General features: G+C 48.3%; 1 protein-coding gene across 2 annotated transcripts; it reads left to right on the top strand.

The window, feature by feature from the left end:
- Positions 1–43: 43 nt before the first annotated feature.
- On the top strand, positions 44–21,259 carry RXRG (retinoid X receptor, gamma). 2 transcript variants are annotated; one of them, XM_009081837.1, is made up of 10 exons: positions 44–145; positions 9,329–9,588; positions 13,027–13,171; positions 13,835–14,014; positions 16,971–17,131; positions 17,826–17,955; positions 18,686–18,818; positions 19,563–19,654; positions 19,983–20,088; positions 20,832–21,259. In XM_009081837.1, the coding sequence occupies exons 1-10, from the start codon at positions 97–99 to the stop codon at positions 20,977–20,979; spliced, it is 1,404 nt and encodes a 467-aa protein (XP_009080085.1). In that variant the 5' UTR covers positions 44–96; the 3' UTR covers positions 20,980–21,259. The 2 variants fall into 2 exon arrangements, with proteins under 2 accessions (XP_009080085.1, XP_009080092.1); XM_009081844.1 differs by lacking the exon at positions 44–145 and having other exon boundaries at positions 9,466–9,601; positions 13,037–13,171; positions 20,832–20,979.
- The last annotated feature ends 6,374 nt before the right edge of the window (positions 21,260–27,633 follow it).

Genomic DNA, 27,633 nt, shown 5'->3' with positions numbered 1-27,633 from the left:
TCCCGACCCCGGCGGGCTGCGCTGCGCTCCGGGCACCTTTGAAGTTAGAGGAGGCAGTTGTGTTCAGAAAGGCAAGCGATGAACTGAAGATTAAACATGTATGGGAATTATCCTCACTTCATTAAGTTTCCTGCAGGCTTTGGCAGTAAGTATTTTACTTGCGTTTGCAATCTGTGCCTTCTGGGTTAGGTGGAGGAACTGATCCCGCAGTAGGACTCGTGGGGAGGGGTAAAGGGAGTTTAAAAACGTGTTTAACCTAGCTCGGATGGGGCTGTAAGCTACAGTGCTTGTGATTGAAGCTGTCCTGTGGTTGTGTGTGCTGTGAACTTCTGCACAGCCAGACCAAGCTGCCTGAAATTACACAGGCTCAAGTCAAACCATTGCACACTGCTTTGAAGTTTAGTACATAATTTGGGAGATGTATGTATGTGTCTGTGTGCGATGGACTCGACCTATTCATTGCAGTAATAGGATCAAACCTAGGATCAAACCAGATCAAAGTAAGTGTCTTGCCAATTGCGTTTTTATGAAGTTGTTGGGGGAAAAAATGACTTTTGAAACATAAAACACCCCCCAAGAAAATATTAAGCAGGCTCTTTCCTTGCCTGGTGGCTGTCTCCTGCCCTTGTGACACAGATACCACCGTAATCGTGTGAAGCTGTGTCAGATTAGCCAAGTGAGGCTGCCCAGGGAGACAGCAAAGGGCTGCAGGGCTGTGAGCTGTGATACCCTCGTGCACGCCAGCGTGAGCAGCCCTGGTTGCACAAATCACAACTGCTCTTGGGAAATGCCCTTTGCAATTACTCACTCATTATTTTTTCTGAAGTTATTTCTCTTGTCCTAACATGAGGGATATGCAAGGCTTGAGCATCTGTAGAGTGCTCCCCAGCTAAGGCAGGGAGTAGGCAGGTTGGGGTGCTTGTCTGTGAGGGGCTGGGAGCACCCGTGTAAATTGGCTGCTGACAAAAGTACTGATGCTACTCCAGGGAATTTAAAGTGCATTGTTGTTTATGGATGTGCAAAGTGTGAGTATCTCTAGAAAACTCCTCAAGTTGTTCCCAGCCCTTCATGGTGGGTAAATGCCTCCAGGACTTGTTCTGGAGGCCCCAGGCTGTACATGTCAGCCTGGTATTTCTCTGCTGAAGAAAGAGGTTTGTGCAGACCTTGATTTGTGCATGGGATGTTCCTGCTATGTGTATATTTTTTCCATCCCTCTTGCACCAGATGCTCACCTCTGGTAATTCTCCAACTCCAGAAAAGTCACTGATATTGCATCAAGTCATCTACAAGTTTCACAAGCACTTGACTTTTCAAAATACCTTTTTAGGCTGTTTCTGCACAAAAGAGATGACTCGTTGGAATAATGTGTTGCTCACTGGTGTTTTCAAGGAGCAAGCAAAGACAAGCTGAACTCTCTCCTATTGCTGCAATATGAGTGAAACAATGAAAGTGTTATTTGGGTTTAATTTGTTGAGTATTACAAATTTACAAGGAAGCAAAAGGAAAGTGACATTCAATCTGATTTTTATAGGAACCAGGCACAGATCCCTGTAGGGACAGGGGTCACAGTGCTCAGCAGAGTCTTTCTAGATTCTAGGAGAGGAAATCGGTTATAAGAGCAGAGGGATTTCTGTTTCACCAATAGAGGCAAAGGGACTGTTCTCCAGCCCATCAACAGTTCAGTATATTGGGACCTTAACTTTCTTTTAAAGTGTTTAGCTGGTGTTTTAACCTGCTTCTAACTTGGTGTTAGACATGTTTTCTGCAGGTGAACTGCTGATAGAGATGCAGAAGTGTTGACCAGGTTCTGTTTGGGCTGCTTTCAAACAGTCACTCCGGCCTGGCCTGTGCTCCCTGGATGCAGGTTACCACTCACATCTACACTGTCCTCAAAGCCAGAGGGCATCCCAGTCCCTGAGGCAGCTTGATGGTGTGGGGGCTGCAGAGAGGGATTTCTGAAAGCAATAGCTACTCTGGCCAGACAGCTTTAGGGCACACGAGTTGTGTGAGAGGGATGAAGGAGGAGAGATCATGGTGAGATTGAGGGGATGTGTGGCAGCTTCCCACTGCCTTGTTGTCCTCACCACAAAGCCCAGCCTGCATCTCCATCAGGCCTGCAATATCTTCATGGTCTTAGCTGCTCCCCTCTCCTTTAAAATAGCTATGAAACTGTTTCTGGTTCTGCATTAAGGGGGACATCAGGGTGGTGGAAAAGGGCAGTGTCCACACTAGGCTGTCAGCTTCTAGTATTTGTTGCTCTTGCACTGTGTTGCTGGAGGGCAAAGTTAAGGTGATGTGAGTGCTGCTGTTTGCATATCTTGATCTTATTGTATTCAGATTTCCTTTAGCTCTGAAATTTCGAGCATAATGGTGAAAAAAAGCATATACTTGCTGCCTTTTTTTGCCTTCAAGTAACCATTACATATGTGTTAATTATCTGTGTTCAGGTTAGAAATAAGGTACATATTTTTGATGGTGCGTATAGCACTCACTTTGATCTTAAATGAGTAACACCACCAAATTTTTCTGAGAAAGTATATATTGGTCATGAGCACGTGATTTGTGATGAGAAAAGGACAATCAGAGTCTAAGGTGTTACAGATGAGTTTGTAGAGTCACAGGGGAAGTGTTCAGATGAGTCACCCTTAGACACCTAAAGCAGGAGATGTGCATTAAGGCTGGGCTGTAGGAGCAAGGGAAGGGCTTCAAAATGTGTTTTTATTGTCCAGAAGGATGCATTTCACCCAAAGCCCAACTGCCAGGGCAAGGAAAGATGCTGTGCTGGCTGTCCTCTCTCTCTGAGCACTCTCTGGCACAGTTGGTTGGGGACAAGAACTAACTTGGCTCTTCCACAAAGTCTCTTTTATTAGTACTCATGTAACTTGGCCTGTGGCCACACCACCTCCGGCTGCAATCTTGTCAGCTCTCCCAAGCAAAGAGGGGTTAGGCCAGGTCGTTTGGGGGATAGGGAGAGGAAAACCCAGATTGTGCCTGGAGTGGGGCTGCTGCCTGGCACCTTTTTCACATGTGATGGTCCCAGGTTTTGTGACCTGCAGGATGCTTTTTCCCTGGATGTTGTTGCTTGCCATGTCCATTCCTATAACTGTGGATATGAAGATGGAAGAGGGCTCTTTCACCCAAAGGTGTGAGAAGACCCAGTGACTGGGCAAGTCCTGCAGCTAGGAAAGTGCAGGGGGTTTAAATATTTATTCGAAGCAGGAAACACTTGCCTTCAATTGCCTGAGGCAGCCACAGACCCTGCAGCTGGTGGGATGCTTTCTGATAGGGACCTGTAGTATCACCAGGAGTTTAAAGACAACTGCAAGAACTTCTGCATGTTTTTTCCTGGTGGCTGCTGGCCAAGTGGGAAATCTGATCAAACAACCATGAAAAACCCTTCAGGCCTCAAATTCAACAACTCTTTTTTGGAGATGAGAAACTTAATCCAACTTTTTTGTGTTACTGTGGTCACCAGGGGGATGTGATCCCTTGATAGGGTGAGTCAACTTGGCTTGCAGATCTTTTTTTAATTACCTGATGTGCAGTTGCTAAAGGATCCTTTGCCCTGGTGCAGGCTCAGCAGCAGATGCTATTTTGAGGTCTTGGCCTGGTTTGGCTGAAATTGGACAGTGGGTCAATAGCTTAGTATGTCCAAGGACATTTGGATGAGACATGGCTTCTTGTGGCCAGGTTTTAGATGGCCCCTGTTTGCAAGGGAGGCACAGAAGCATTACCCAAGAGGAGGTGGAGCAGCTCTTTCCACCACCTGAAGAGCTGAGGAAAACTTTCTGCTGCCCTGTACAGGTCCCTGTTGCAGAAGCTCCTGCTCACCTATCTGCCAGCATACCTCCAACAAAGTTTGCTGCTTGATGTTAGCTGTCAGGAGAAAGCTGCATTATTTATTGCTTTAGGGTTGAGCACAAAGGTGGAAGCACAGAGGTTACTGGACCTTAAAAGCAAGGCAAACCCACTAACCTTTCTGTAGGATATTAGAACAGCAGTCTGTACTGTCTGTTGCTTGGGTAGTTAAAAATATCACCAAAAAAGGGAATAATTTTTTAGGTTTTCTTCCATGTATTAAACAAAAGCTACTTCTGCTGTCATAGCAGCAAAGCTTTGCTTGATTCCAGTTAACATGGGTACCCTGCTACATAACTGCATCTGGTTTCAGGAGTGTTTCTCATAGGTACTTGCCCTTGAAGGTCGTTCCCCAAGGACAAACTGCCTGCCAAGCTGTACCTCCCACACAGCCCCGTGCTCCTCTGCTGAAATGTGCATGTCTCTTCCCACTTCTTGGTGCTTTCTGATCTGTGGAGGATGAAGTATCTGCAAAGTTTTGCTAGTCATGTCAGCCAGGGCAACTCGCACCTTTAAGTGTTCATGCCAACGAATGAATATATGAACTGAACATGTGTGAAATGATATACACACTTTGTGTGTCTCTTTGAGGCCTCAGAAGCACAAGTGTGTTTTTCATTATTTGAAGACTTCCAGATTTTGATTCTCTCTGATATTAAAAACAAAACTCTGAATGTTGAAAGTATCATCATTATCATCTCCAGGCTTGCCAGGGACCTACAGGGCTCAGGAGCTAGGATTTCTTCAGGGGTTAGTTTAAGAAAAATCCCAGTGTTTAACAGGTATTTGTTCTCTCAAGGCTTTGCTCAGTGTTTGAGCTGAAGGGCATTGACCAAAACAAACTTGTAACCTGTGTTGGTTAAATAGACAGTGTGTGCAGGGCTTGCATGTTTCTGGTCCCTGCATTCTCATTCCACTTTCTGTTCAAATATAATTGCTGAGACTGGTTTTTGCTGCCATTATTTGTGTGAAAATCTAGACAGCTTTATTGGTTGCAGCCTCAATGCTTCTCTTCCTACTGCCTTTGCCAGGGTATTTGGAGTCACTTGTGTGGGAGTGGTGTCTTTGCTTCCACTCCTGCCCCAGCTTTACCTGTGAAGTGCTCACAGCACAGAGGTATCAAGGTGGCTTTATTGAGCTCACATTGGTTCAGATTAGCTGTGTTAGCCCAGGCCTGGCTGTTGAGCATTGGTGTGGTAGACCTGGAATTTTGTGCTCTGCAGATGCATCTGTTGGACAGTTACACATCTGCTGTGATGTAGATGGTGTTCTTCTGAGTTTGAGGCATGTTTCCTATCCCTGGACTAGGATTTTGCTAACTGGAGGTGAAATGCAGTTGGTAGCAGAGTATCAAAGCTTTGTGTCCTTGCTCAGTTTCAGTGGCTGGTGGGTAAATGTAATGCTGTTGCTTATGTCCTCCAAAGCATTGTTTTCAAAATGGAGAGAACTAATTAGTTCTTGGGGGTTTCCCTCATTGTTTTCTAATGTCAGCAGAGTGGTCTGTTCTTACATTGGATGTGATCCTTATTCTGAATGCTAAAGCAACAGGGCAGATGTTGTCTGTGTGTGTACACACTTCCAGCTGCTCTCTGCAGCAAATGCTGTGATGCATTTGCAGACACAGTTTGAAACAGTGAAGTGCCCAGAAGCAAGTGCCTGCTTTTAAACTTTGCCTCCTACAAGGAGAAGGCTGGAGAGTATGTGTTTCTGTACTAGAGAACTTGTGGAGAGTTGGTTGAGGCACTGGGTTCCCTGGATACCTAATGTTTGCGGTGGAGACATCAGAGAATCCACACAATCCTCCTTTCCTCTCTTCCTCTGCTCCTCCACGAGAGAAATACGGTATCAAGCTTCCCTGAACCTCTCTGCAAGTACCTGTCCAAGCATTAATGTGGAGGAGGAAAACAGGAGAATGACATAAACTGCCCCACTTGTGGATCAGAAATAAGCTGATCTTGAATCTGGAGTAGGTGGTTAAAAGCAGCAGCAAGCCCTGATGCTTGGTGCAGGGTCTCAGCTGGTCTTCCCCATCTGGCGTGGGGGACCTGGTCAGTCTGGGAGCTGCATTTGGTGCTGCAGGCAGGGGCTGTGCCAGGCACAGAGCCCTCACCCCCTGATGCAGGGCTGCCCTGTGCTCGACGGGGCCCCCGCAGCTGACTGGCTCCCCGGCATCGCTTGTCACCTCGCATTACCTGATGGACAGACTCCAGGCCTGCTTTGGCCTGTGTAAATGTCACCTGTGCTGAATGCTGCTGGAGAGGCAGGGGCAGCCTGGCCGTGCCTGGTGTGCAGGACTGAGTCCTGTCTCCTCAGTGCACTCTGCTCTGTCCCAGAGCTGCTTCCTTGCTGTAGAGCATCTCCTTACTGGCCCTGCTCCACTGTCATTTGTGGTCCCCCAAATGATGGGAGAAAATGCCTTGAGAAAAGCCATTTTGTCCATGTGAGCCCAAGACCTTTCTGGGTGCCTTCCGTTGGGCGATGTGGCACACAGACCACCCGTATTTTCCTGCAGATCATTTTCTCTCAAGGTGAATCAGGCTTGCAATCTCAGCTGTTCGCATTGTCTAAGCCTCTCTGGCTTCTTTGAACTGAAACAAGTTTGAGGGTACTCAGCTCAGGGAATCAGTAATCTCAGCATCAAGGATGCTTTGGCATGGCTCTTCCTGCACATCCTCTTTCAGCCATGCAAATTGTTCCTCTCACAGGCTGATTACGTGGTAGCAGTCACTTCTTATATCCCTCTCAGAGAACTGCAGCCTGAAAATGAGAAGCTGGGAGGAGGATTTTCCCCAGGTACAGGAGAATGCTCTTCTGCTTCCCTGGGGACTGACTTGACAAACTTATCCCAGTAAGGGACTGAAAGTCAAAGTAGTTTGTTGTTTGTGGGCTTTTTCAGTTGTTGTTGTTCTGCTTTTCTAAATGGGATTTGTATTGCAATTTATAACAAATGGATAAAATTGTTCATTGGTAAGTGGAAAGTTACCACTGATGGTTTTGACCATTGGGTTTGTCAGAGTCTTGGCAGGACAGCTTGGCCAAGCACTGTGGAAACAAGCTCTGGTTTGTGTCATCAGGCCCTGGCAGAGACTGGCTTTACACTTCTGTGCTTTCCAGTAGACATATTCATGCATCCATCCATCTCCCCCAGCAAACACTCCATCATGCATTCATGATTCCTCTTTGGTGTCTCATTGCTGGGGTAAGAGAGGTAGGCACAAGCTTTCCAGGCTGTCTGGCTTTGATCCCACCCTGGGGACTAGGGGATTCCTCTGGCCATGCCCTTTGGCACGGACACAAGTACACCATAGGATTTACCCTGGCTATCAGTCTCCATGGGTGACAGCCTTGCTTCAGGTCCTTATGAAACTTGGAGCCTTTCTAATGGAGAAACCTAGCTGTGACAGTGTTTCTGTAAAGTCTGGCATAAATGCAAACAGTTAAATAACTCCTCTGGGAGCCTTTTCTTATTGCTTTAAATCTTCTGCATGATACTTTCAAAATATGCCCTTTTCTGTGTTAATGGAAAAGGATGAAGAATCATTCTTTTCCTTAGCTGTACTGGTGTGATAGATTTCTGCCCAATCTCCCCTTCAATGACTTACTTTCCAAGCTAAAGAATCCTCAAAGGCAATGTTGTTTATCTAGTTGTTTAAAGAGGCATAAAACCAAATTCTTTCTAAGTCTGTGCTACAGATGCTGGGGAGCACTGCGTGTTACGGTACCACACTACTCACAGGTGATGAAAAATGCATTTGCTTTTCTCTGAAGCTGATAATGGCAGAAGCCAGGATGGTCCTTTCAAGCCCCAGGAAACATCTAAGGTGCCTCTGTGAGCTGAGTGCTTGGTTAGGTAAGGGGAGGGCAAACAGTACATCTTCTGCCCACTGCTAAAGGCACCCTTGCAGCTGTCCCTGAGGTGAAAGACTTTTTCACTTGAAAGCCATCTCAAGGTAAGGATTTTGCTGTCTACTAACGGAAGACAGGCTGCATGTCTCCGTGATGGTGGCAAGGGGATGTGGGGTGACTCTGTGGCAGCAGGCAGGAGCCCTGGCTCTGCCTCCAGACCGCCTCGCTGCCTCCGAGGCTTCTGCTGTTGTCATTGAGCTGGCTTCCTCTTGCTGCACATCGCTTTCCCACTGGGAGAATTGATCCAAAAAGCCAAAGCAAGAATTGACAAAGACCTTTTCTCCCCCTCCCTCTGCAGAATTAAGTCTGAAGTGGGTTGATAACGGCGGATCGAGTCCTCCTTGACTCTGACAAATGTCTTTAATGTTATTCAGCAAGCTGACCTTTTCCCGTCTTTATTGTGCATCTTCCCTTTGAATCAGATTTGATTGTTACTTCAGGTAGAATAACAAACACTGTCACGTAAATAACTTTGCAATAATGTTAAAAGGAGGAAAACCCACAAACAAACAAAACACCAAAGCGCTGCCTTACTTGCAAATGCAATGGGAACAAGTATCCTCTGTGCCAGACGTGGAAAACCAACTGTGTGACCTTCCCACACAACATCTTTGCCTTGCTACTCCAGGGACTGATCTCCTGTGTTGGAAAACCAACAGAGAAATAATGGTTCTTGGAAATGTTAATGACAGCTAATGCTAACCGGGGCTGGTAAATTCTAGGGGAGGGAGAAAAGGTCATGTAAATCCTTAAAATGCAGCTAGATACATAACCCATCAGGACTAGTGGGCATTTGGTGTCCAGATTCCCTCTGAATATTTGAGACTGGTCTTATAGAAGACAGTATAGTTGAGGAAAGATGATAGACAAAATACTTTGTGGGTGCCTTGTACTGTAACTGCAATGCTAGTGTGTCATGGGCAGTTTCTGTTCTGTGTTGCTCCAGCTCCTTCTGGAGATTCTGGCATCAAATTTTGGGAGCAGGAGTAACGTGAAATAGCATGGTGGGGACGTAAGTGTGTGGGAAGGGGGAGAGCTACTCCATGGAAAGAGTCTGCTGTACACAGTGCCAGAGCCATCACAGGGAGCAAAGGTGCTTCGTAAGACATGGGGAGAATTAGAGTTTCCAGCCTATTTGGTGGGGACTTCATGCTTTCAGATGTGTGCTGTCTCTCAAGTTGGCTGGGACAAAAGAAATGGGACCTCAGGGGGTAGTTCAGAGAAAACCAGCCCGAGGCAGGCAGGCAGTGGTGCCTTCTTCCAAGCCCACTGAGGCACCAAACACTGAGGGAGTCTTTGATTAGTAAGTGTGATCTTCACAGTATATTTTGTTGCTGCATGTAACGGTATATTTTGTTGCCATATGTAACTCTATTTCCTGTACTATAGCCAGTGTTTTGTTCTTTTCCCTTTCTAGCAGAAGGCATGTTTGCAGATTGACTTCGAGCCCTTGCTGGCATCTAAGCTGACACAACCAAGTCTGGGCAGCTGATAGCTGTACACACATGAAATACACAACAAGCCACACTCACAGTGTATTTCATCTCTCTGCTTCTCCCTGTAGACTCCCCTGTGCATGCCAGCTCGACATCTGTGAGCCTGTCGTCAAGCCTTTCCTCGGGGAATTCAGTGGAGGGACACCACAACTACCTCGAGGCCCCTGCGAACGCGTCCCGGGCGCTGCCGTCCCCCATGAACGCGATCGGCTCTCCGGTGAACACGCTGGGCTCTCCCTACAGAGTCATCGCGTCCTCCCTCGGCTCACACCCCGTCGCTCTGTCCTCGGCCCCGGGCATGAATTTTGTGACACATGCCAGTCCACAGGTACACACGTGCACAATTGCTTTGCTACAGTTCAGTGTTCGGACTAGGTAACATCCCAAAACTTGAGGGAGTGGGTTGGCTGGTGGGGAGTTTGGTGTGTTTTGGCTACTCAGATCAGCTGTAAAGAATAGTTTCCAGCATGTGAATCTTCTGCTTAAATCCCCCTGGCATAGACATAGAATCATAGAATGTTAAGGGGTTGGAATGGAGCTTAAAGATAATCTAGTCCCAACCCCCTGCCATGGGCAGGGACACCTCCCACCAGAGCAGGTTGATCAAGGCTTTATCCAACCTGGCTGTGAACACTGCCAGGGTTGGGGCAGCCACAGCCTCCCTGGGCAACCTGTGCCAGTGTCTCACCACCCTCATGGTAAAAAACTTCTTCCTAATATCTAATCTAAATTTCTCCTCTTTCAATTTATACCCATTACACCTTGTCCTATCACTACAGTTCCTAATGATGAATCCCTCTCCAGCTTCCCTGTAAGGCCCCTTCAGATACTGGAAGGTTGCTCTGAGATCCCCACACAACCTTCACAGAGAAGACACCTGTATATATGTCAAAATACCCTACCTGATAAGGGGAGAGAGCTAATTTCCAGGTCTGTTCTCACCGTGGGTGCAGTCCAGTTCCCCTCCACTGCATCCATTGCTGTGTGTGTAATTACTGTACATAGAAATAATGAGGATAGGCAAGGGCTGCAGCATGTGAAGCATTCCCCTTCTTCCTGTTAAAAAAACCCACACATCTGCTTTGTTTCATTATTTGGAAAGGAGACAGACTTTCTAGAGAGACACATATTAACTTGGCCTGAAGAAAAATGCAGAGCTCCCATCCTTACTGCCTGAAGATGGTATAATGTGGGTGCTGAGGTTTCCCCTCCAGACAAAAGGGAGACTTAGGTGTTAGGGTTGGTGCCTCTCCAGAGCCATGGATGGGGCTGGGAACCTCCTGGGGTAGCTCTGTGGGACAGGGACATACTGCTTCGAGAGCCTGGCACCACCTCTGGCATGGCTGGGATCAAGGTGGCAGTGTGGAATTTTGCTGGAGTGCTGAAATGTTCTGGGAGCTGGATCTAAGTGAGAATTCTGCCTCTTATTAACAAGACTTTGTGTTTTATTAGTGAGACCTGAAGGTAGGAAGTGCTCAAGAGCCTCATGGCAGTGAGGTCTCTGAGCCCTCTCGGCTCCATAATCTTCTGCTACAACTTGGTCTGTCTGAAGTTCTTCCTAGTACCTGCCCCTGAGGCTGGGAGAGGATGGTGTGGGGAAGCCACTGAAGAGCTCTGAGGGTGATTTGGCAGGTTTGGCTTACCTTGCCCCAGCACCCTCAACTCCTGTGTGGGTCTGGGCTGTTGGCAGTAGGCATGCTAGGCATCCTTCTTCCCTTTGTACCACCCGACTGTTCTCCATTGATCTGACAATATTTGTGCCCGTGGCATCCAGGGCAGGCATTTGTGGTTGTGGAACTGGTGGCAGTATTGGCTGTGTGAAAGCCTTTCATTTGGGGTAGGGGATGCTCTGGGAAGTGGTTTCCCCAATCCGGGCAACGTGCCAAGTTCCCAGCTCTGAGGAGAGGGTTTCATTTGTGTTGCCTCTAATGCAAGGAGACAGCTGGGCCTTGGGGATTCAGCAGGGAGGCAGCTAATGGATTTGGGTTCAAGCAGTTGTCCCAGATATCATACATGATTGCACTTAACCTGCAGGAGTCAAGCTCTGAGGACACTGATGGCTAAAACTGCCCTGCCCCTCTCTCCCTTTTATTGTCTCAAAGTGCAGGCAGAGACAAAGAAAAGGTGGTACCTGAGTTCTGAGTATCATTTTAAACCATAAAAAGTTCCTACTGGCTCAGCATTTTGCCAAGATGATGTTTACAGGTAAAAAAGGTGGGTGGACAATTGTGGGGAGGGATTTATATCTCCTTTCCTTGGGCCAGATTTTGAAGCATTAGGATTTACAGCTGCCAGTGCCTGGTTTGGGTCTGTATTGGTAAGAGCAAACCTCTATTTCTCTGGGCAGTTTTTCCCTGTACATTTGTATTTTCCAGTGGGGCAAAATAACCTGACTCCAAATGTGGTCATTTTTCCTGGATAATTTGGATTTTCAATGTCATCAGACATTTGAAGTGTTGAAAATGAAGGAACTGTAGTGAGAGAAGATGAGAACAGACTTCATCTTTTCATTTTTCTAATGACAAGTCCAACCCTTCATGTTCTTTGCTGAAATTCCCTGTGGAAATTATTGTACTTTTTCATGAGAAATGGGCATTTTCTTGAAACAAATTGGGAACTTGCAACAGCATCCATACAATCGAGCAGCTTGGATGTTATGGAGTCTGTAATGTGAAAGCTGTACCTGGGTCTTCATCCAAAGCCTTGTTTTCTGTCCCTGCTTCTGACCTCTTCCTGGGAAGTACTTTAGCTCATAAATTAGGGTGACTGTTAAAAACATACTCCATGATGAAACAACCATCCCCAGCCCTCAACGCTTGACAATGGGAAAGATGATTTGCTAGTGAGTTTGGAGAGACATTGCTCTGCCCAGACAGCTTTTGACAAGACGTGCTCAATGGCCCTTAATCCTTCCTGCCCTGCCGACAGCAGCTCGAAAGCAAACAGCAATAAAACGACGCCCTGGGCAACATCAGGCTTTGGTCTCTAATCGATGTCGGTTTGTAACCTTTAACTTCAGCAGCCACGAGCAGCTCCTGGGGATCTCGGCTGGGGGCTCTGGGTCGTTTGCCTGCATCTCACTGCAGCTGATTTTTAGATGCTCAGCCCTATTCTTTCTTCTTTTTTAAAGTCCGGCGACCCCAAATCTACTCTGTTCTGCAGCCTGTGATAGTGTTTGGGAACCTAAGTCCCAGGGAGTGACCAAATGGCCATATTTTTGTGTGTATATGCAGATTTGTATCTCATGAGGTAGGGAAGCTAACCCACTTAAGTTTTTCTGGGGTTTTTTTAGATATCATTACAGCTTCCCTAGCGATGCAGCAGTGCAGGTTTAATTGCAACAAATCATCTGGCTGCAAAACTCTTCTTTACTAAGCTGTTGGTGCTTGAAGCTGCAAGCAGCCAGCGATCAGCATCCTCTAATGAAGCAGGCAGGATCCCACCAGCTTTGTCTCCTGGAGGCTGTAACTGAGCAGCTGAGTTTGCTGCCTGCCCTTTTCCAGCTCTGCTTAGTCCTGGCTTTGGTTACAACATCAGGCCAGGGCGAGAGGCAATATCTGCTACCAGGCATCTGCTTAAACCCCTCCAGCTGGATTCACCAGAGGATGTCTGTCTGCCCATGGCAGCCCCATGGAGTTGCTGGGGATAAGCTTGTGGGACGAGCTCAGCAGGAGCAGCAAGGGAGGGGTCAGCTCCATTTGGGGGTGGTTTCATTGAGGTGTGAGTCTTGACCATCTCACCTGTCTTGTGGCTTCTGCTTTTGCAGCTCAATGTCCTGAACAATGTCAGCAGCTCAGAGGATGTCAAGCCCTTGCCGGGTCTCCCGGGGATCGGGAACATGAATTATCCATCTACAAGTCCAGGATCCTTAGCCAAACACATCTGTGCCATCTGTGGGGACAGGTCCTCAGGTAGGATGTTTTCTTTCTTAGGGAAGGCTTTGTGCAGTGAGAACTCCCCTGATGCTCTGAAGCAAGGCTTGTGCAGGAGTGAACGCTGTGAAGGCTCACTGGGGCCATACTGGCATCGCAGGATTCGTAGCTGGCTCTGCCTTATCCAAGAGCAAACTGTCTGTATTGCAGGCTAGTTGTGCTGTGCCCAAAAGAGAGCAAACCTGAAAGCCATGCTTACACATCCCCTTATATATGTAATCTCATTTTGTCCCAGTTTATCAGACTATCAAAATCTCATTTTCATATTTCATATAGCATGTTCTCATTTGCCTGTGTTAGCTGGGTTCTGGCTGTGTCTGGGTATTCTCTCCCAGAGACCTGCAGCCTGGTGTGCCTTGCAGACCCCATTTGCTGCCTATCATCATTCTGCACTTGCAGCTAAGATGCTCCACATCATTCCCGTGGGATGCAGTGCCTCCTTATCACAGGAGAGCAGTGGTCCTATAGTTTGACTGCTGCTGGTCACTACTCCTGTTAAGAGCCACTGAAGCCAACTCAAGCCTGCTAAGGTGATACCCTGCAGCCAATATTTTCACCTCTTGGCTTGGTTCGAGCTCCTCTACACTGGAAGGGTGGGCAGATACCTGCTTGCCCATTGATGTCCTCCCCTTGCCTCCCCAGGGAAGCACTATGGGGTGTACAGCTGTGAGGGCTGCAAAGGCTTTTTCAAGAGGACAATCCGTAAGGACCTGATCTACACCTGCCGCGACAACAAGGATTGTCTCATAGACAAGCGCCAACGCAACCGCTGCCAGTACTGCCGCTATCAGAAGTGCCTCGCCATGGGGATGAAGAGGGAAGGTATGTGTGGGCTGGTGGAAGGAATGGCCTTCTAGAAATTTCCCTTGTATTCATTAGTGTACATGTGACTCTTGGTGGCCCTCCAAGGTTGGTGTGTTCCAAAAACCCACACTGACACCTTCATGGTGGTTTTGACCTTGTTGTGTAAAGGAAATGAAAATTATAGAATTGTTTAGGTTGAAAAAGACTTTTAAGATCAAGTCCAATCACTAACCCAGGACTGCAAAGTCCACCACTAAACTGTGTCTCTAAGTGCCACATATACATGTCTTTTAAATACCTCCAAGGATGGTGACTCAACCACTTCCCTGAGCAGCCTGTTCCAGTGTTTGATAACCACTTCCGTGAAGAACTTTTTCCTAATAAGGAAAGAGGGGCTAATAAGGGAAAAGACTGATGGGGAAGCTATTACACTGTGTTTTTCTTCCCACCTAAACGCACATTGAACCCATTAATTGATTTTGACCCAACCTTGCCTCTAGTTAGTGACCCTTAATGGCCTGGACCCCTGTAAACCTCTGCTGTGGACAGGACCCAGCAGTGAGGAATCCGGCAGCCTGCTTGTCTCCCATGTAGAGAGCAGCCTCTTTTTGTTTCTGATCTGCTGACTTCATTTGTCACCACCTAATTCTTGTACTGAAAGATAAGGGTGAATGATTTATTTCTATCTCTTATTTTGTAGTTCTCTGCCATTTCCACTCTTAACCTCACCTTTGGAGATGAGCTCAAGGTACAGCTTGCATCCTGCAGTGTTTTTGTGCTGCAGGAGAGAGCTGTATGGAAGCAATTCATGTAGCCTCTTCCATATTCCACACTCTCACTGCAAACCCCAAAGGACTGTGTTTCTGGCTCAAACCACCTAAAAGGTTTGGTCTGGGACAAGGGTCCAACCTGAGGCAATGGGACTTGAAGGGGTTTTGCAGTGATTTGAAGGAAGCCTCAAAGAGCTATTGAGGGTGATGTCTGTGATGGGTCCTGTAGCCCTGCCTCTCTCCCACATCGCTCTGGAGAGTGCAATGGTCTTTGTAAAAGCCACCTCTGCTACAGGGAAAGGCAAGCCCTATGGCAAGGGTATTGTTCTGTCCACCTCTGCCCCCTGCAGCTAGCTCTCCTTTCTTAGTGGAGCAAGAAATGCTGAGCTGGATTGTCTCCCAAATTATACTAACAGATACAAGGTCAGGTACTGACAACTCTCGCAGCATTTAAACTCTTTTTTTCCAAGATAAAATAAATGTGCTGCCTCCAGGGTTGAATGCTAGCAGTCAGTGTACCTGTCTCTTTTGGAGGCCATTCCACATTGCACATTCCCCCTGTGGAATGTGCTAGCTGCTCCCTGTGCAGAAGCTCAGTGTGCAGGACAGAGCTGGGAAAGTAGCTGTAACACTGGGCATAGGCTGAGCCTCATCCTGTTCCATGTAGCATCATCAAAGCTGTGCTGCCTCAAATGCTTAGGGACTGCAAAATGCCAAGCTGGAATCAAAAACCTAATCCCAGGCATAACTCTCCCTTCCAGCTGGGTGCAAAGTGGTTCAGAGAACCAGGGTGTAAATGCAACTTCCCTTTGCAGAGAGTGAAAATTTAAACCCCAGGGTCTTGGTGGATCCTGTGAGTTTGGCTGCACTAATCACAGGGACTTCCCAGGAGCTGCAGAAACTGGGGACAGATTGCAGCTTGTGTTTGGGAGCTGAGTGATGGGCCTGGTATTTCCTTGCCATGTTCTTTCTTCCACTAAGATTCTAATGACTTTAGAAACACTTCTGTGGCTTCTTCATGTCCATTAGCCTAAAGAGGACAAATGTTTCCCCAACCTGGCTGGCACATATGTGTGTCCTGTGTTGCCCTCCCTCACAAGCATTAGCCTGGATGCCCCACTGAGCCATCTCCTTGGGTGCTGCCAGTTCCCCAGCAGCTGGACAGTACTGGGAAGCACATTGTCCCAGCTGGGAGAAACAGATGGAAGCCCTGAGCATTGCAGTGTCCATGAGTGCTGAGGAACCTCCTGTAGTTTGGTCCTTCTGTGAAAGCACCCTAAGATAAACCAGGGTAAGACAAGGCTGATGCAAGGCACTTTGAGGCCCTACTCACACAGGGAAGTGATGCTAGAAGGACTGTAGTTTTGGGACATTTCTTCACAGCAATGAGCTAAACCAATGTGATACCTGCTGGTCGTTTTTTTTTTTCAAGCAGGATTTTCTTATTTCCCTTAGAGAATTCTCCAACCAAAATGTGCACCCAGGACTTCTATTGCACATGAGGCTTGGAATACAACAGATGTGTCCTACACTGACCTGTCTTACAGACACACAGCAGCCCTGGGAGTGAAGAGCTGAGATTCTGAGAGAATTTCATGATTCTGTGCCTCAGTCAGTAGATATTTTGGAAAATGTGCACAGATGGGAGAAGAGAGTGATGGTGTTGGGGCATTGAGGTGCAAAGGACTTTCTAGTGGGGAGGGTTAGGAAAAGAGTAGTAGAGGGAGAGGTGATGCCAGGGTTGGGCTAGGCTGGGTAGGATTTTGCTCGGGAGTGAGATAGGCAGTGTGTGTGTATCCAGCTGAGGGTGAGAGACTGTCTAGACCTGCTGCTGGATGCTCTGACTGCTGTGGGACTGTTCCAAGCACACCAGGAGCACAGCAAACCTGTGTGTGAGTGCTGAGCCCCTCCTGTCTCCTCCAGCACCTGGTGACAGCCGAGTCCAGGCTGCCACCTGGAGGTATCAACTCGTCTTCTCTCTGTTCTGGAGCTTCATGCCTTGGAAATCACAACCTTTGGAGGTTACTGGTCTGCAGCAACCTCAGACTTACTGGTGGAGGAGCAGCCATTTTAATGGACATACATCTGAAATATCCATGTATTTTCTGAGATGGTTTCTCACCCCTTCTCCCAGAGGAAAGGGGACCCACTGTGAGCAGCTGAGTGTTACTGTGGGTCTTGAGAGCTGTGTTTCTGTCCCACAGCTGTGCAGGAGGAGAGGCAGAGGAGCAGGGAGCGGAGCGAGAATGAGGCTGAGTCCACCAGCAGTGGCAGTGAGGACATGCCTGTGGAGAGGATCCTGGAAGCTGAGCTGGCAGTGGAACCCAAGACAGAGGCATACAGTGATGTGAACACAGAGAGCTCGGTAAGGGGCACTAACAACACTCGCAGCTTGAGATGAGAGACTTGAAGGTGTGATTTGAGCAGACAAACCCCATGTGAACAGCCAGCATTTTGCAAGGGGTTTTTGCTTCACACTGTCTGAAAATCAACAACAGTTTTCCTTTTGAAGCTGCTCTGAATAACAACTAGAAAACAGTCTATACATTATTTTCCAAGGATCTTTTCCCTGTTCCCTTTGGTTTCAATGGATAGTTGAATGCTAAAGAGTCTGAGCCCTGTGCTGGTTTCCACAGTTGCACAGGCCTGGACACTACTTGTCTGCCCCAGTGACCAAAACCAGACACAGCAGGTTTACTGTTGTGATTTTACTGGTTTGGATAAAATTGCTGTTCATGCCTGTTTCAGAAGCTGCTTCATGGCTTTTAGGTATGCCCTGGGGAGCAGGACTGCAGCCTGCCATGTGGGCCTTGCTTTGCAAAGAATAGCAAGCAAGCAAAGTCTAGCAATCACCTGATTTGGCTGTAGAGGAGATATTTATTATTACTATCTCCTCAGCACATGATTATTGGAAGTTTGATTATTTTGCTTCTGTCTTTGAGTATCGTTAACTCGATCCAATACTGTGTGCAGTGCAGATAGTGATTATCAAAGATTTTTCATTGACAAATTCTCCTCTTTTCCTCTGTTCTTTTCCTTTTAATATCTCTCTTAATTAGACAAATGACCCTGTCACAAACATATGCCATGCAGCTGACAAGCAGCTCTTCACTCTCGTTGAGTGGGCCAAGCGAATCCCCCACTTCTCCGACCTGACGCTGGAAGACCAAGTCATTCTTCTCCGGGCAGGTAGTGTCCCCCACCTGCAGCCCCTGAGGCTACTCCTGGTGCCCCTGTGCCTTCTCTGGGCTGTGTGCCATACCAGCCAGGCTGCATGGTGAATGTGAAATCCTGAGCTGATCCATCCCTGCTGTCGCAGAGCGAGTGACCAATTCTGAGCTACAATGAGTTGGCAGAGACTGTGGATGGCGCAGTGGAATCTGCTGTTTGTTCCCCTCTTCATGCAGACATGGAGAGCTGGTAGAGAGTGAATAAACGTGTCTTGATGCAGTTCCTATAACTGCAGAACTTGCTATGTATGAGGCACATAAGCGCATAATGTGCAAAATCATGTAAAGGGGTTGCTGGTGGAAGGAATATAGGTTTTTTGAGAAAAACCCAGGATATTTTGCTGGGGTTATCTTGGGGTTTTTTCCTTTGACCTTTTTCTGCACCTTTCTTGCTGCTGGTCAGAGTCCCAGAACATTGTGAGTTGAAAGGGACTCATAAGGATCATTGAAGTCCAACTCCTGGCCCTGCACAGGGAAGCCCCAAGAATCCCACCATATGCCTAAGAGCATTGTCCAAATGCTTCCAAGGGGTTTTCCACCCCTTACAGTCTTGGCAAGGGTGCAGTACCTGGGGCACCAACTTTCCTGTGAGCTGAGTCTAAAGCCAGCAGGGAAAAAAAAGCTCTCCTGTTCCATGTGGGACTGATTTTTGGCTGAACCTCATGTGACCTGCACACCTCCTCTTGCAGGCTGGAATGAGCTGCTCATTGCCTCTTTCTCCCATCGCTCTGTGTCGGTGCAGGACGGGATCCTTCTGGCCACAGGTTTACATGTGCACCGCAGCAGTGCCCACAGTGCTGGCGTGGGCTCCATCTTCGACAGGTGTGTTTCTGTCATGCCCTAGCAGTGGTGGCTAGGCTGGCTCTGTCTTCCCCTCTGAATGGGGAAAGTGAGAACTGGAGCAAACCCATGGTGATTTGGGGCAGAAGTAGCTTAGAGGATGCTTGACTGGATAAAAAGCCAAGAATGGGGTGAAAGCACATTGGAAAGATATTTGCACCATCAGAAGCAGATCTTTGATTGGGTGTGGAGGGTGAGGAATGCTCCTCTCTCAAGAGTTTGCTGTGGCTGTATCTAGATCTAATATTGATCATCAAGAGCTTTAGCTGGCAAAACCTTAAACCCCAACCTGCTCGTGTTGTGACTGTACACGTACTGTCCCTCCTGTGCCTGCTCCCTGCCTGTCAGGACACTGTGTTACCACTCTTACACAACTGGCATTTATAAGGACAGTGCCCATGTTTTGTACAGTAAAAACGTGGAGAAAACCCATGTGGTTTTCCTCAAGTGAGTGCAAATTGTTCTCCATAGTCCAAACAGAGCACAGAGGCTGCATGCTGAGCAAAGTGAGAACAGGAGCAAATTTGATGCTCAGGTCCCTGGATGCTGCTGATGCACATGTAGAACAGCAGTGTGGGGCATGGCTGTCCCTCAAAGCTGCCTCTTCCTGCAGAGTGAAATTGTGGGCTATTCCCAGTGCCTGTCCAAGATGCTTTTCAGCCCCCAGCCTTGCTGTCTGTACCTACCTGTCTCTGATGTCTGCCCACCTGTGTCCCCCACATGCAGGGTTTTGACAGAGCTGGTGTCCAAAATGAAAGACATGCAGATGGATAAGTCAGAGCTGGGGTGCCTGCGAGCCATTGTCCTGTTTAACCCAGGTAAGTCTGGGGCCCAGGGCAGTCCCAGGTGTATGCACTCCCTCAGGTCATAGGCAGGAGGGCTGTGACAGTGAGCATCAGGACTGCACACATTGCATAGAATCCTGGAACGGTTTGGGTTGGAAGAGACCTTAAAGACCATCTTGTTCCAACCTCCCTGCAATGGGTAGGGACACCTTTCACTAGACCAGGATTTGTCCCAGTCCCTGGATACATGATTAAAGAGAGCCCCAGTCCTCTCCTGTCCATGCACACAGTCACACTGCTGCAGTGGAAAGGTCCTCTCTGCAGGGATTTCTTCCCCACCTGTATTTTCTCCCTCGTCCAGATGCCAAGGGTTTGTCCAGCCCCTCAGAAGTGGAATCACTGAGGGAGAAGGTCTATGCCACGCTGGAAGCCTACACAAAGCAGAAGTACCCCGAGCAGCCAGGACGGTGAGTGTCCTCGGGCAAGGTGAGCAGCACAATACTCACCCTGGGAAAAGGAGACAGGGGCAGTGTGTCTGTGCTAGCTCTGCCTCAGCCACAGAGTCCTAATCCCGAGCCTTTAGGGTGCTGGAAGATGGAATTTCCTTGCTTTCCAATCCAATCCTACCCTCTGCTGGCCGAGCTCTCGAAGCGCTGGCAGCTGGGACCGTCCCCAGTGCCACCAGCCAAGCGATGCGCCCGCAGCATCTTCTGCTGGTTTTGGCTCTCGCTGTCACCGCAGAGCGCAGGGGGGACAGGCTGCCCGCTGCACCCCCTGCCAGCTGTGCCTCCAAACGGGAGGCAACGACTGGCAGCAGCACTGCTGAGTGGCTGTGCAGCCTCTTGGAGGCTGGGGGATTTTGAAGATTGATTGAAGAAGGATTTAAATGGCACCACGAAGATGTAAGTCTTTTAGGACGTAAGATATTCAAGTCTTGGAGGAAGAATCTGGATGTATCATCTTTTCTTTTATTTTTTTTTTAAGTTATAAAAATGCTAAATTCTGTTTTGGAAAGATACATGTTCCCTCCACACGTGTGGAGACAAATGCTTATCTTGAAAGCATAGAAGAATCTAAGACTGAGAAATCCCTAAAGCATTTTTGGGAAGAATTTGGGTTGTGCTCTCCTGAGCCCGTGGCACAGGCTTGGAAATAGGTGGGAGAGGGTGGCCAGTGCCTCCTTCGTGCCTCTGACTCTTGTGTCTCCTAGGTTTGCCAAACTCCTCCTGCGTCTGCCAGCGCTGCGGTCCATCGGGCTGAAGTGCCTGGAGCACCTCTTCTTCTTCAAGCTGATTGGGGACACCCCAATCGACACCTTCCTCATGGAGATGCTGGAGACACCCCTGCAGGTCACTTGAAGGTCTGGCCCCTCTCTGGCCAGACCCTGACCCCCCGTGCCCCTGCACAGCCTCCCACCCCTCTGCTCTGAGCCTGCGAGAGCTCCAGAGATGTCCTCCACCCTCCACTCCTCCTCGGTGGGATTGTCGTGGTTTTGTACAGCTGTAAATCACCCCCCTCTAACCCTCCCTGACATGGCCAGGGTGGGTCACAGATCCTCTGCCCAGCTAACCATTCCCTTGTCCCCCTGTACAGATAATTGCTTTAAATTATTTTTTCATTCTCAATAAAAGTCAACAAAACAAATAAAATCATATGAGTGAGGCACTGATCGGAGCTGTCAGAGCAGTGTTCTCTTTTGCTGTGGTCACAGGTTTGGCTCGGAATGGGGCTGAGGGACCCTCCTGAAACTCTTGGGCAGCCCAAATCAGGGCAGGAAGGTCACTTGGAATATCACTGCTTGTCCTCTGGCCAAGAGTGGACAGGTGGCATTGCTTCTTACTCCTCCTGCTAAGGAAAGTCCTGAAGAAACTTGCTGCCTCAAGTCAGAACATTTCATTCCGCATTCTTAAAAAGAAACTCTTGGACTCATTGAATTCTTTGCATTTTTGAGGTAATTTTAAAAGTCACTTTTTAATGTGTGTTCTTTTCTAAGCTAGTCCAGCCACCAAGGAAAGAAACAAAGTGCTTCATTTTGGTCCAGGTGGAGTATTTTGGGGTGACCCAGACCTCATGTGCTCATGGATAACTTTCATTTTCCTGAAGCTTCATGGATCCTGTTCTTCAGCTGGTTTTTTTTCTCTTCTCCATATTTTTTGCACTGGAAATGGGTTCATCAACCCCAAGTTTATGATCTCACACTTCCCTAAGTGAAACTTGCAGGGAAGGAAAGCACAAGATGCTCTAACAAACCATCCCCAAAGGTCTGCTTGGTCTTTCCCTTGTTCAAATGGCACCGCTGGAGCTTCCCATTGCAACTGAGCTAACCAGAGTCAAACGAGTTAAAGACATTAATTTGTTCAATATGCGGAGCTTATCCTGGTGGGAAAATGTCCTCCCAGGAACCCAGCAAAACTGTCTGTATTATTATTCATAAAACAGGTGTAGTGTTAAGTGATCTGCCCCTCCTGACCCTCTCAGCAGCCAGTGCGGTGAGATGCAGCCGCGCTTCGTCTGTCCGCGTGACAGATTGCAACGCTGCCGCTCAGCGACTCGGGCAAGTTCCAGGGAAAGGAGGAGTGACAACAGGAAAGGAAGAAGGATAAAAATGAAACGTTTTCTTAAAACTCCCACACCGGGGACATGATTCATTCTCCAGTATTTCACTGTGAGAAGGAAAGAGAATTAAAAGAGGAAAAAAAACGAAATGAAAGAAAACCCCCAAATTAAGAAAGCTCTTAAATTTATTTTTTCCTGGTGACACTGAAAAAATATCCAGGGAGAATTTCAAAAGAGGTGAAAAGCACAGGCAAAGGGGATATTTTCAGTTGAAAAGAGAATTTTCCATTAGAAGGGAAGTGTTTAAAGACAGAAGACATACGATCTGCTCATTGTAAATCTGGCTAGAGTTTGAGGTGCTGCAGGCAGGCTGTGCTGGGATGGTATCACACCACACCACACTGCTGGTTAGACAAAGCAAGAGGTCACTTCCAGCCTGGGCTGCTCAAGGCTGTGGGCTTCTAAGAGCTGCTGCCCAGCTGGCTGGATTGGGTTTCTTTTCTGATCAGTAAGCCCTGAGGTTTTCCTGACCTCCCTGCTCTCTGGTTTGGTGGTTGAAATCAAGGAAGTTGATTGACATCAGCAGGCTTAGTGATAGAAGGGCTGTAGGAGCTGATGCTGCTGTATGAAGATAGACCATGTGGTGTTAATGGGGATTTTTTGAAATACGTAGAGGAAAACCCAAGGGTCCTCATGCCTGCAGCAGACCTCTTGCTAAGGTGATGTCTGAATGCTATTCTGGAGCTCTGCAGCACTCAATGGTAATTCAGAGTGTGCTTTGGCTCTGGGGTGAGCCAGCTGGAGAGGACAGGATGCTTTCACCCCAATAGTGATGTCTCTTTCAGAAGCTCACAGACTGTCCTCAGCACACAGTTAGTGCAGCTGTGATCACAAGTGTTTACATGGAGCTGCAAGGTTGGAGTTTAATTTGGCCAAGACATCCAAAAGTGCTATAGGCCATGCTCAGCCCTCTCTGGTAGGGGTCTAACATAGACTGCGTGATGCCTCTTGGTGGTTTGAGTTCACGATGAGCAATTCAGAGTTCGTGATACTACATATTGGTAGAATAACACAACACGTGCAACAGAGAAAAACCACACTGGACAGAGGAGTGAGATCCAGCACCTATCCCACATGGTACTGCACATGTCACTGCAGTCAGTGCAAGGAGAGCTTGGTAGGTCTCATGAGCCATTCACTTCACATGTCTGGATGCTGATCTCAATCTGCTGCCTGCAATATTGACAGTCACATTTTGAATTTGGAAGTGATGGGATATGATAACCAAGACTGAGGCAGGAAGTCTCAAAGTGATAATCTGTGGCTCCTGGCCATGCCTACTCTTAGCATTCTGGCTGAAGACCATGGAAAGGTGGACCCTGGGCCACGGGGTCTCCAGGCTGCAGTTTGAGCAGGGCTTTGTCCTGCTTCTCCAGATGACTAGTGGGATTTTTTAAAAAATTTGTCAGTTTGATCATCTGCTTAACACAACTCACCACATGCTCCCCCACCCTGTGTCTGGCAGGGCAATAAGACCATGAGACAGAGTGTGGCTTGTGTAAATAAGAGACTGCTTGCTGGTCTAGAAGTGTCACTGGCAGACAGCTGTCCTAGGCAGAGGAAACGAGTCATCAAGCAACTGAGTTCTATCTGCAGTCATTGGGGACCTGAGGTTTGATGTATGTAATCTCCTGGATTTGGTCCTAACCCTTGGATTCCTCATTCATGTTGTGGGCCTCTATACAGTGATGTCAGGGTGCTGGCCAGGAGCTGTGCTTCCTCAAACCTTGCAAAGCACAGGGCTGAGTCTCTGTGGACACCCTGAGGAACAAATCCCATAGCAGTTACTAATAACTCACTGGTGTAGTTATCCTTCAGGATGAGTTGCTGCAGAAGAACAGTAGCTTGGCATAGCTGGAGCTTACCCAATCTGCAGCCCTGCAACAAAACTGATTTTCATGAAATAGTAGAAATTGCACTCATGGATAAGCCAAAGAAAAGTTCTCTCCTTGTGCATACATTCAGCCCCAGCTTGTGTGGAGTTACAGCTGCACAAAGAACTCAAAAATCAAGAAATAGCAAAGTTAAAGTCCCTTCCAATGTGGTAATTTTTCCTTTCAGACCTATGCCATGATGGTTCCTATAAAATTCAGGCATCAGCCACTGTTCAGGCATAATGAGGAGAGTGTAATGGGGCCCAGCTGCCTGCCCTTCCTACTGGAACCTGGCTTCTCCTATCTCCTCTGAATTTTGCTCTTGCCAGCTTCCAGTTGCTGGGTCTTGCCACCACTTTGACTATCCAGTTATTGGTTACCCCATGAAATGCCTCATAGCCTCAGATTAAGCTCAGAGAATTTTTCTTTGCTCTGGGATTAATAAATATACCAGGCTCTGGACATGACTGGTGCAAGGCCATGTTTTCCTTCCCAACATGCATCACATCTCATGAGCTTCCTGAGTTAGCAGCAGGTCCCCTCACCATGGACAATCTTAGTTTTAGTGCACAGGCCAAATGTGTCAAAGCATTTTTCAATTCTGAGCTGCTCACTCTATAGTGCTCCATGGAGGGGGCTTCAAAAAACAGTGGGGTTAGCCACTCATGGTGAGGACCCTGGAAAAGGAACAACTCCTTCTACTCCACTGTGTGTGCTAAGATAGATTTGTTTCTCATCCAGAAATCAAGCCAATGTAGTTTCCTGCCCTGTCTTCTTTCGGGTTCTGTAGCGTGTGCTTCAGCTTCTGTAGTTGTTGAACTTTTATATGTTCAACAACATCACTACTGGATTGGGGATTTAAAAAAATCAGTCCCAAACTACAAATGATTGAGCTGGTTTGCATTCAGTTTGGCTCTGGGCTCCCTACTGAATTTAGTGATTCAAGGGCATGTCCTATAGACCTGTCATGACTTTCAGACACTGATGGTGTGACTCTGAACTGAGTCACACTGGCCCTTCCTCGAGGACCTGTTGTCCATGGGCTGAGCTCCCCCAGGCTGGACTGCCTCCACCATCACACCCAGGCTCCCCTGAGATTCTCTCTTTGCTGTCTGGTTTCTCTGCTCATCTCCTCCCCATCCCTCCCAGGTCTTTGCTGTCACATCAAAGGCCCAGGTGGGAGGCTGTGGAGGCTGTGCTGACTTGGTACCTCCCAGAGCACCAGAGGACACAGGAGGAAATTACACTGAAGAAGAGGCACATGGGGCTTCCCAGAGCTGATGGTGGCAGTGGGAAGAAGTTTGTGTATCCTCTTTCAGGGGACAATGGCTTTTATTTCATGGCAAGGTACATTGTGGTGGAAAGCATGACACAGAGAAGCCCTGATAAATCCCCAGGTGTTTATCAGCATTAGTGGACAAGGACCAACCTATATTTAAGCAAGGCCGGTGGCTGCCACCCCATACCTCTCTCTCTATGCCCTCTGTGCAATTAGTTCTGCCTGAGGCAGGCTTGGTTTGAGGGATTTCAGGGGTAAAAGGAGAGGATTGTAACACCCTGGGGCCATTTGACAGCATTATGGCTGTGGGCAGGTTTCTGGCTTGCCTCTCTGCCAGGCTGGCCAGCCCAGCTGGGTGTGCACAGCTGATGCCTATAAAGGGCTGTGAGGGTGGCAGGAGAGGGAGGTGTGGTCTTTATGAGGGTAAGTGGTATAAAGGGATGGCTCTGGGCCTGGGAAGGGTTTTGTCTTCTGGGTCAAATTGGCTTCAGCCATTAAAGGCACTTGGATGATGCTGGATAGCTGGCTCAGTGACTCCTGTTCCAAGGGAGGTGGTTGGAGTGTGTTTAGGTAAGCACAGCTCTAACCACCTTCTTCCTTGGTCTCTTGTGTGCCTGCTCCTGGGTTCATCCCTCCCTGCTCTGGTGTGGTTCTGCATCTGCTTGGCTGGGCATAGTTAAGGTGATATTGAAGGAGGGATCTGGCTGCTGCTGTCTGGAGTCATGTCAGTTGTTGCCATGTCATTTGTGGCTACCTGCCCTGGGAGCTGAGTGCTGCTGATCTCCTTCCAGCAGTGAACAGTGGGGACCTGCTGGTCCACCTAAGCTCCTCGGCATAAAACATGACAGCTGGGCAGCCCCAGCAGGGAGATGACTGGGGAAGATGTGCAGCCCCTCTACCAATGCTGTGGCCTTGTTAATTTGGTTGGCAGCTTCTGTTTAATGCAGTTGTCCCAGACCACACAGTTTTTGCAATACCTGACTGCAAACTCTACAGCTAGAAGGAGAAAGCCTAGTCGTGCTTCTCCTCTGGCTTAATTGTCTTCAGCTACTGATGCTGTGGGCTGCTGCACCTAATTCAGCCCCAGGTGAGCTAATCATGGACAACCTGGTTTGTGAAGGCTGCAGTGAGCTGCCTGAAATACTCCCCCATCTTTTGTAGGGACAATTACTTGTGGTGAAGGTGTACCTTGGGAGTGAGAGGGTTTGGAGTGTATTTCTTGCATATTTTACTGGTTCACCTGGTGACCATCCTTTGCATAAGGCCAGGTGTGCTCCAGTACCTGTGACCTGTGTGGGAGCTGGTGGCTGCAGCCTCCTTGGTGTTACATACTGGGCCAAGACCTCCATCCTTCATAGACTGAGCTGGGAATTGTGCATGAAAGCTGCAAGGTAAGGTAATCTCCAGGCCTCTACTCACATGGAGAAGAGGAGGAGGAGGACGTTGCTATCTTGGGGTGGCAACACCTAGGGAGGAATGATTTCCCTCCCAGCTGCTGCTATATCTCAGGTCTGAGCAAATTGGGTGGGCAGTCTGAGTCTATAAGCAAGGTGTCCTGCACAGGGACACTGTTCTTAGAAGTGCTGATGGATGGCATTCCCACCCCATGGGATTGACCCCTGACTGTGTAAGGGAAATCCACTGTGCTGCCCAGCCCTGCAGCTGGGGTGGGGTGGGAAGGCTGTGCTGATTTGCACAGGGAGGAAGAGCAGCATGTGATGTTTGGAGCCCCTGGTCATGCTGCAGTCCTTGCTGGGCTGATGTCACGGCAAGGTGGCTCAAATGGACCTGGCTACCCAGAAACTTGGCTGGAGCTGCTTGGAGTCCTTCAGGAGAGACTGAGATGGAGGCATCAAAGCCCAGTGCCTCCCTGCTGCAGCTCAGCCTGCCTAGCTGTGAGGGATCAGAGCTGTTTCATGCTGACCTGTGCAATGGTACCAACGCTTTTGTGCCTGAGCTCCCAGTGTAGTTATACTGGGATAAAACAGGGCTGTCCAAGGACTGTTTCCCTCTCCCATGGGATTTTGGCAGGGTGGTGAGTTACCCATGCTAACCTGTGGCCTCTCTCCGTCCAAATTCCCAAATGACACGACCTTGGTCCCTGCATCACCCACGTCATCTGGGCGTGGGGAACACTTGGTGACGAGGATGCCCCACAGAGAGGCTGGGAGCAGTCCTGCCCCTGGTGCCAAGGTCACCGGTGAATACGGGAGGTGAGGCCCCTAAAATCCCATCTCCTTCAC

Source organism: Acanthisitta chloris, unplaced genomic scaffold, assembly GCF_000695815.1.
Source record: "Acanthisitta chloris isolate BGI_N310 unplaced genomic scaffold, ASM69581v1 scaffold22300, whole genome shotgun sequence".
In the NCBI taxonomy this organism is placed as follows: domain Eukaryota; kingdom Metazoa; phylum Chordata; class Aves; order Passeriformes; family Acanthisittidae; genus Acanthisitta; species Acanthisitta chloris.
Note: the sequence above shows the minus strand (reverse complement) of the source record. Positions and strands in the feature narration are given on the sequence as shown.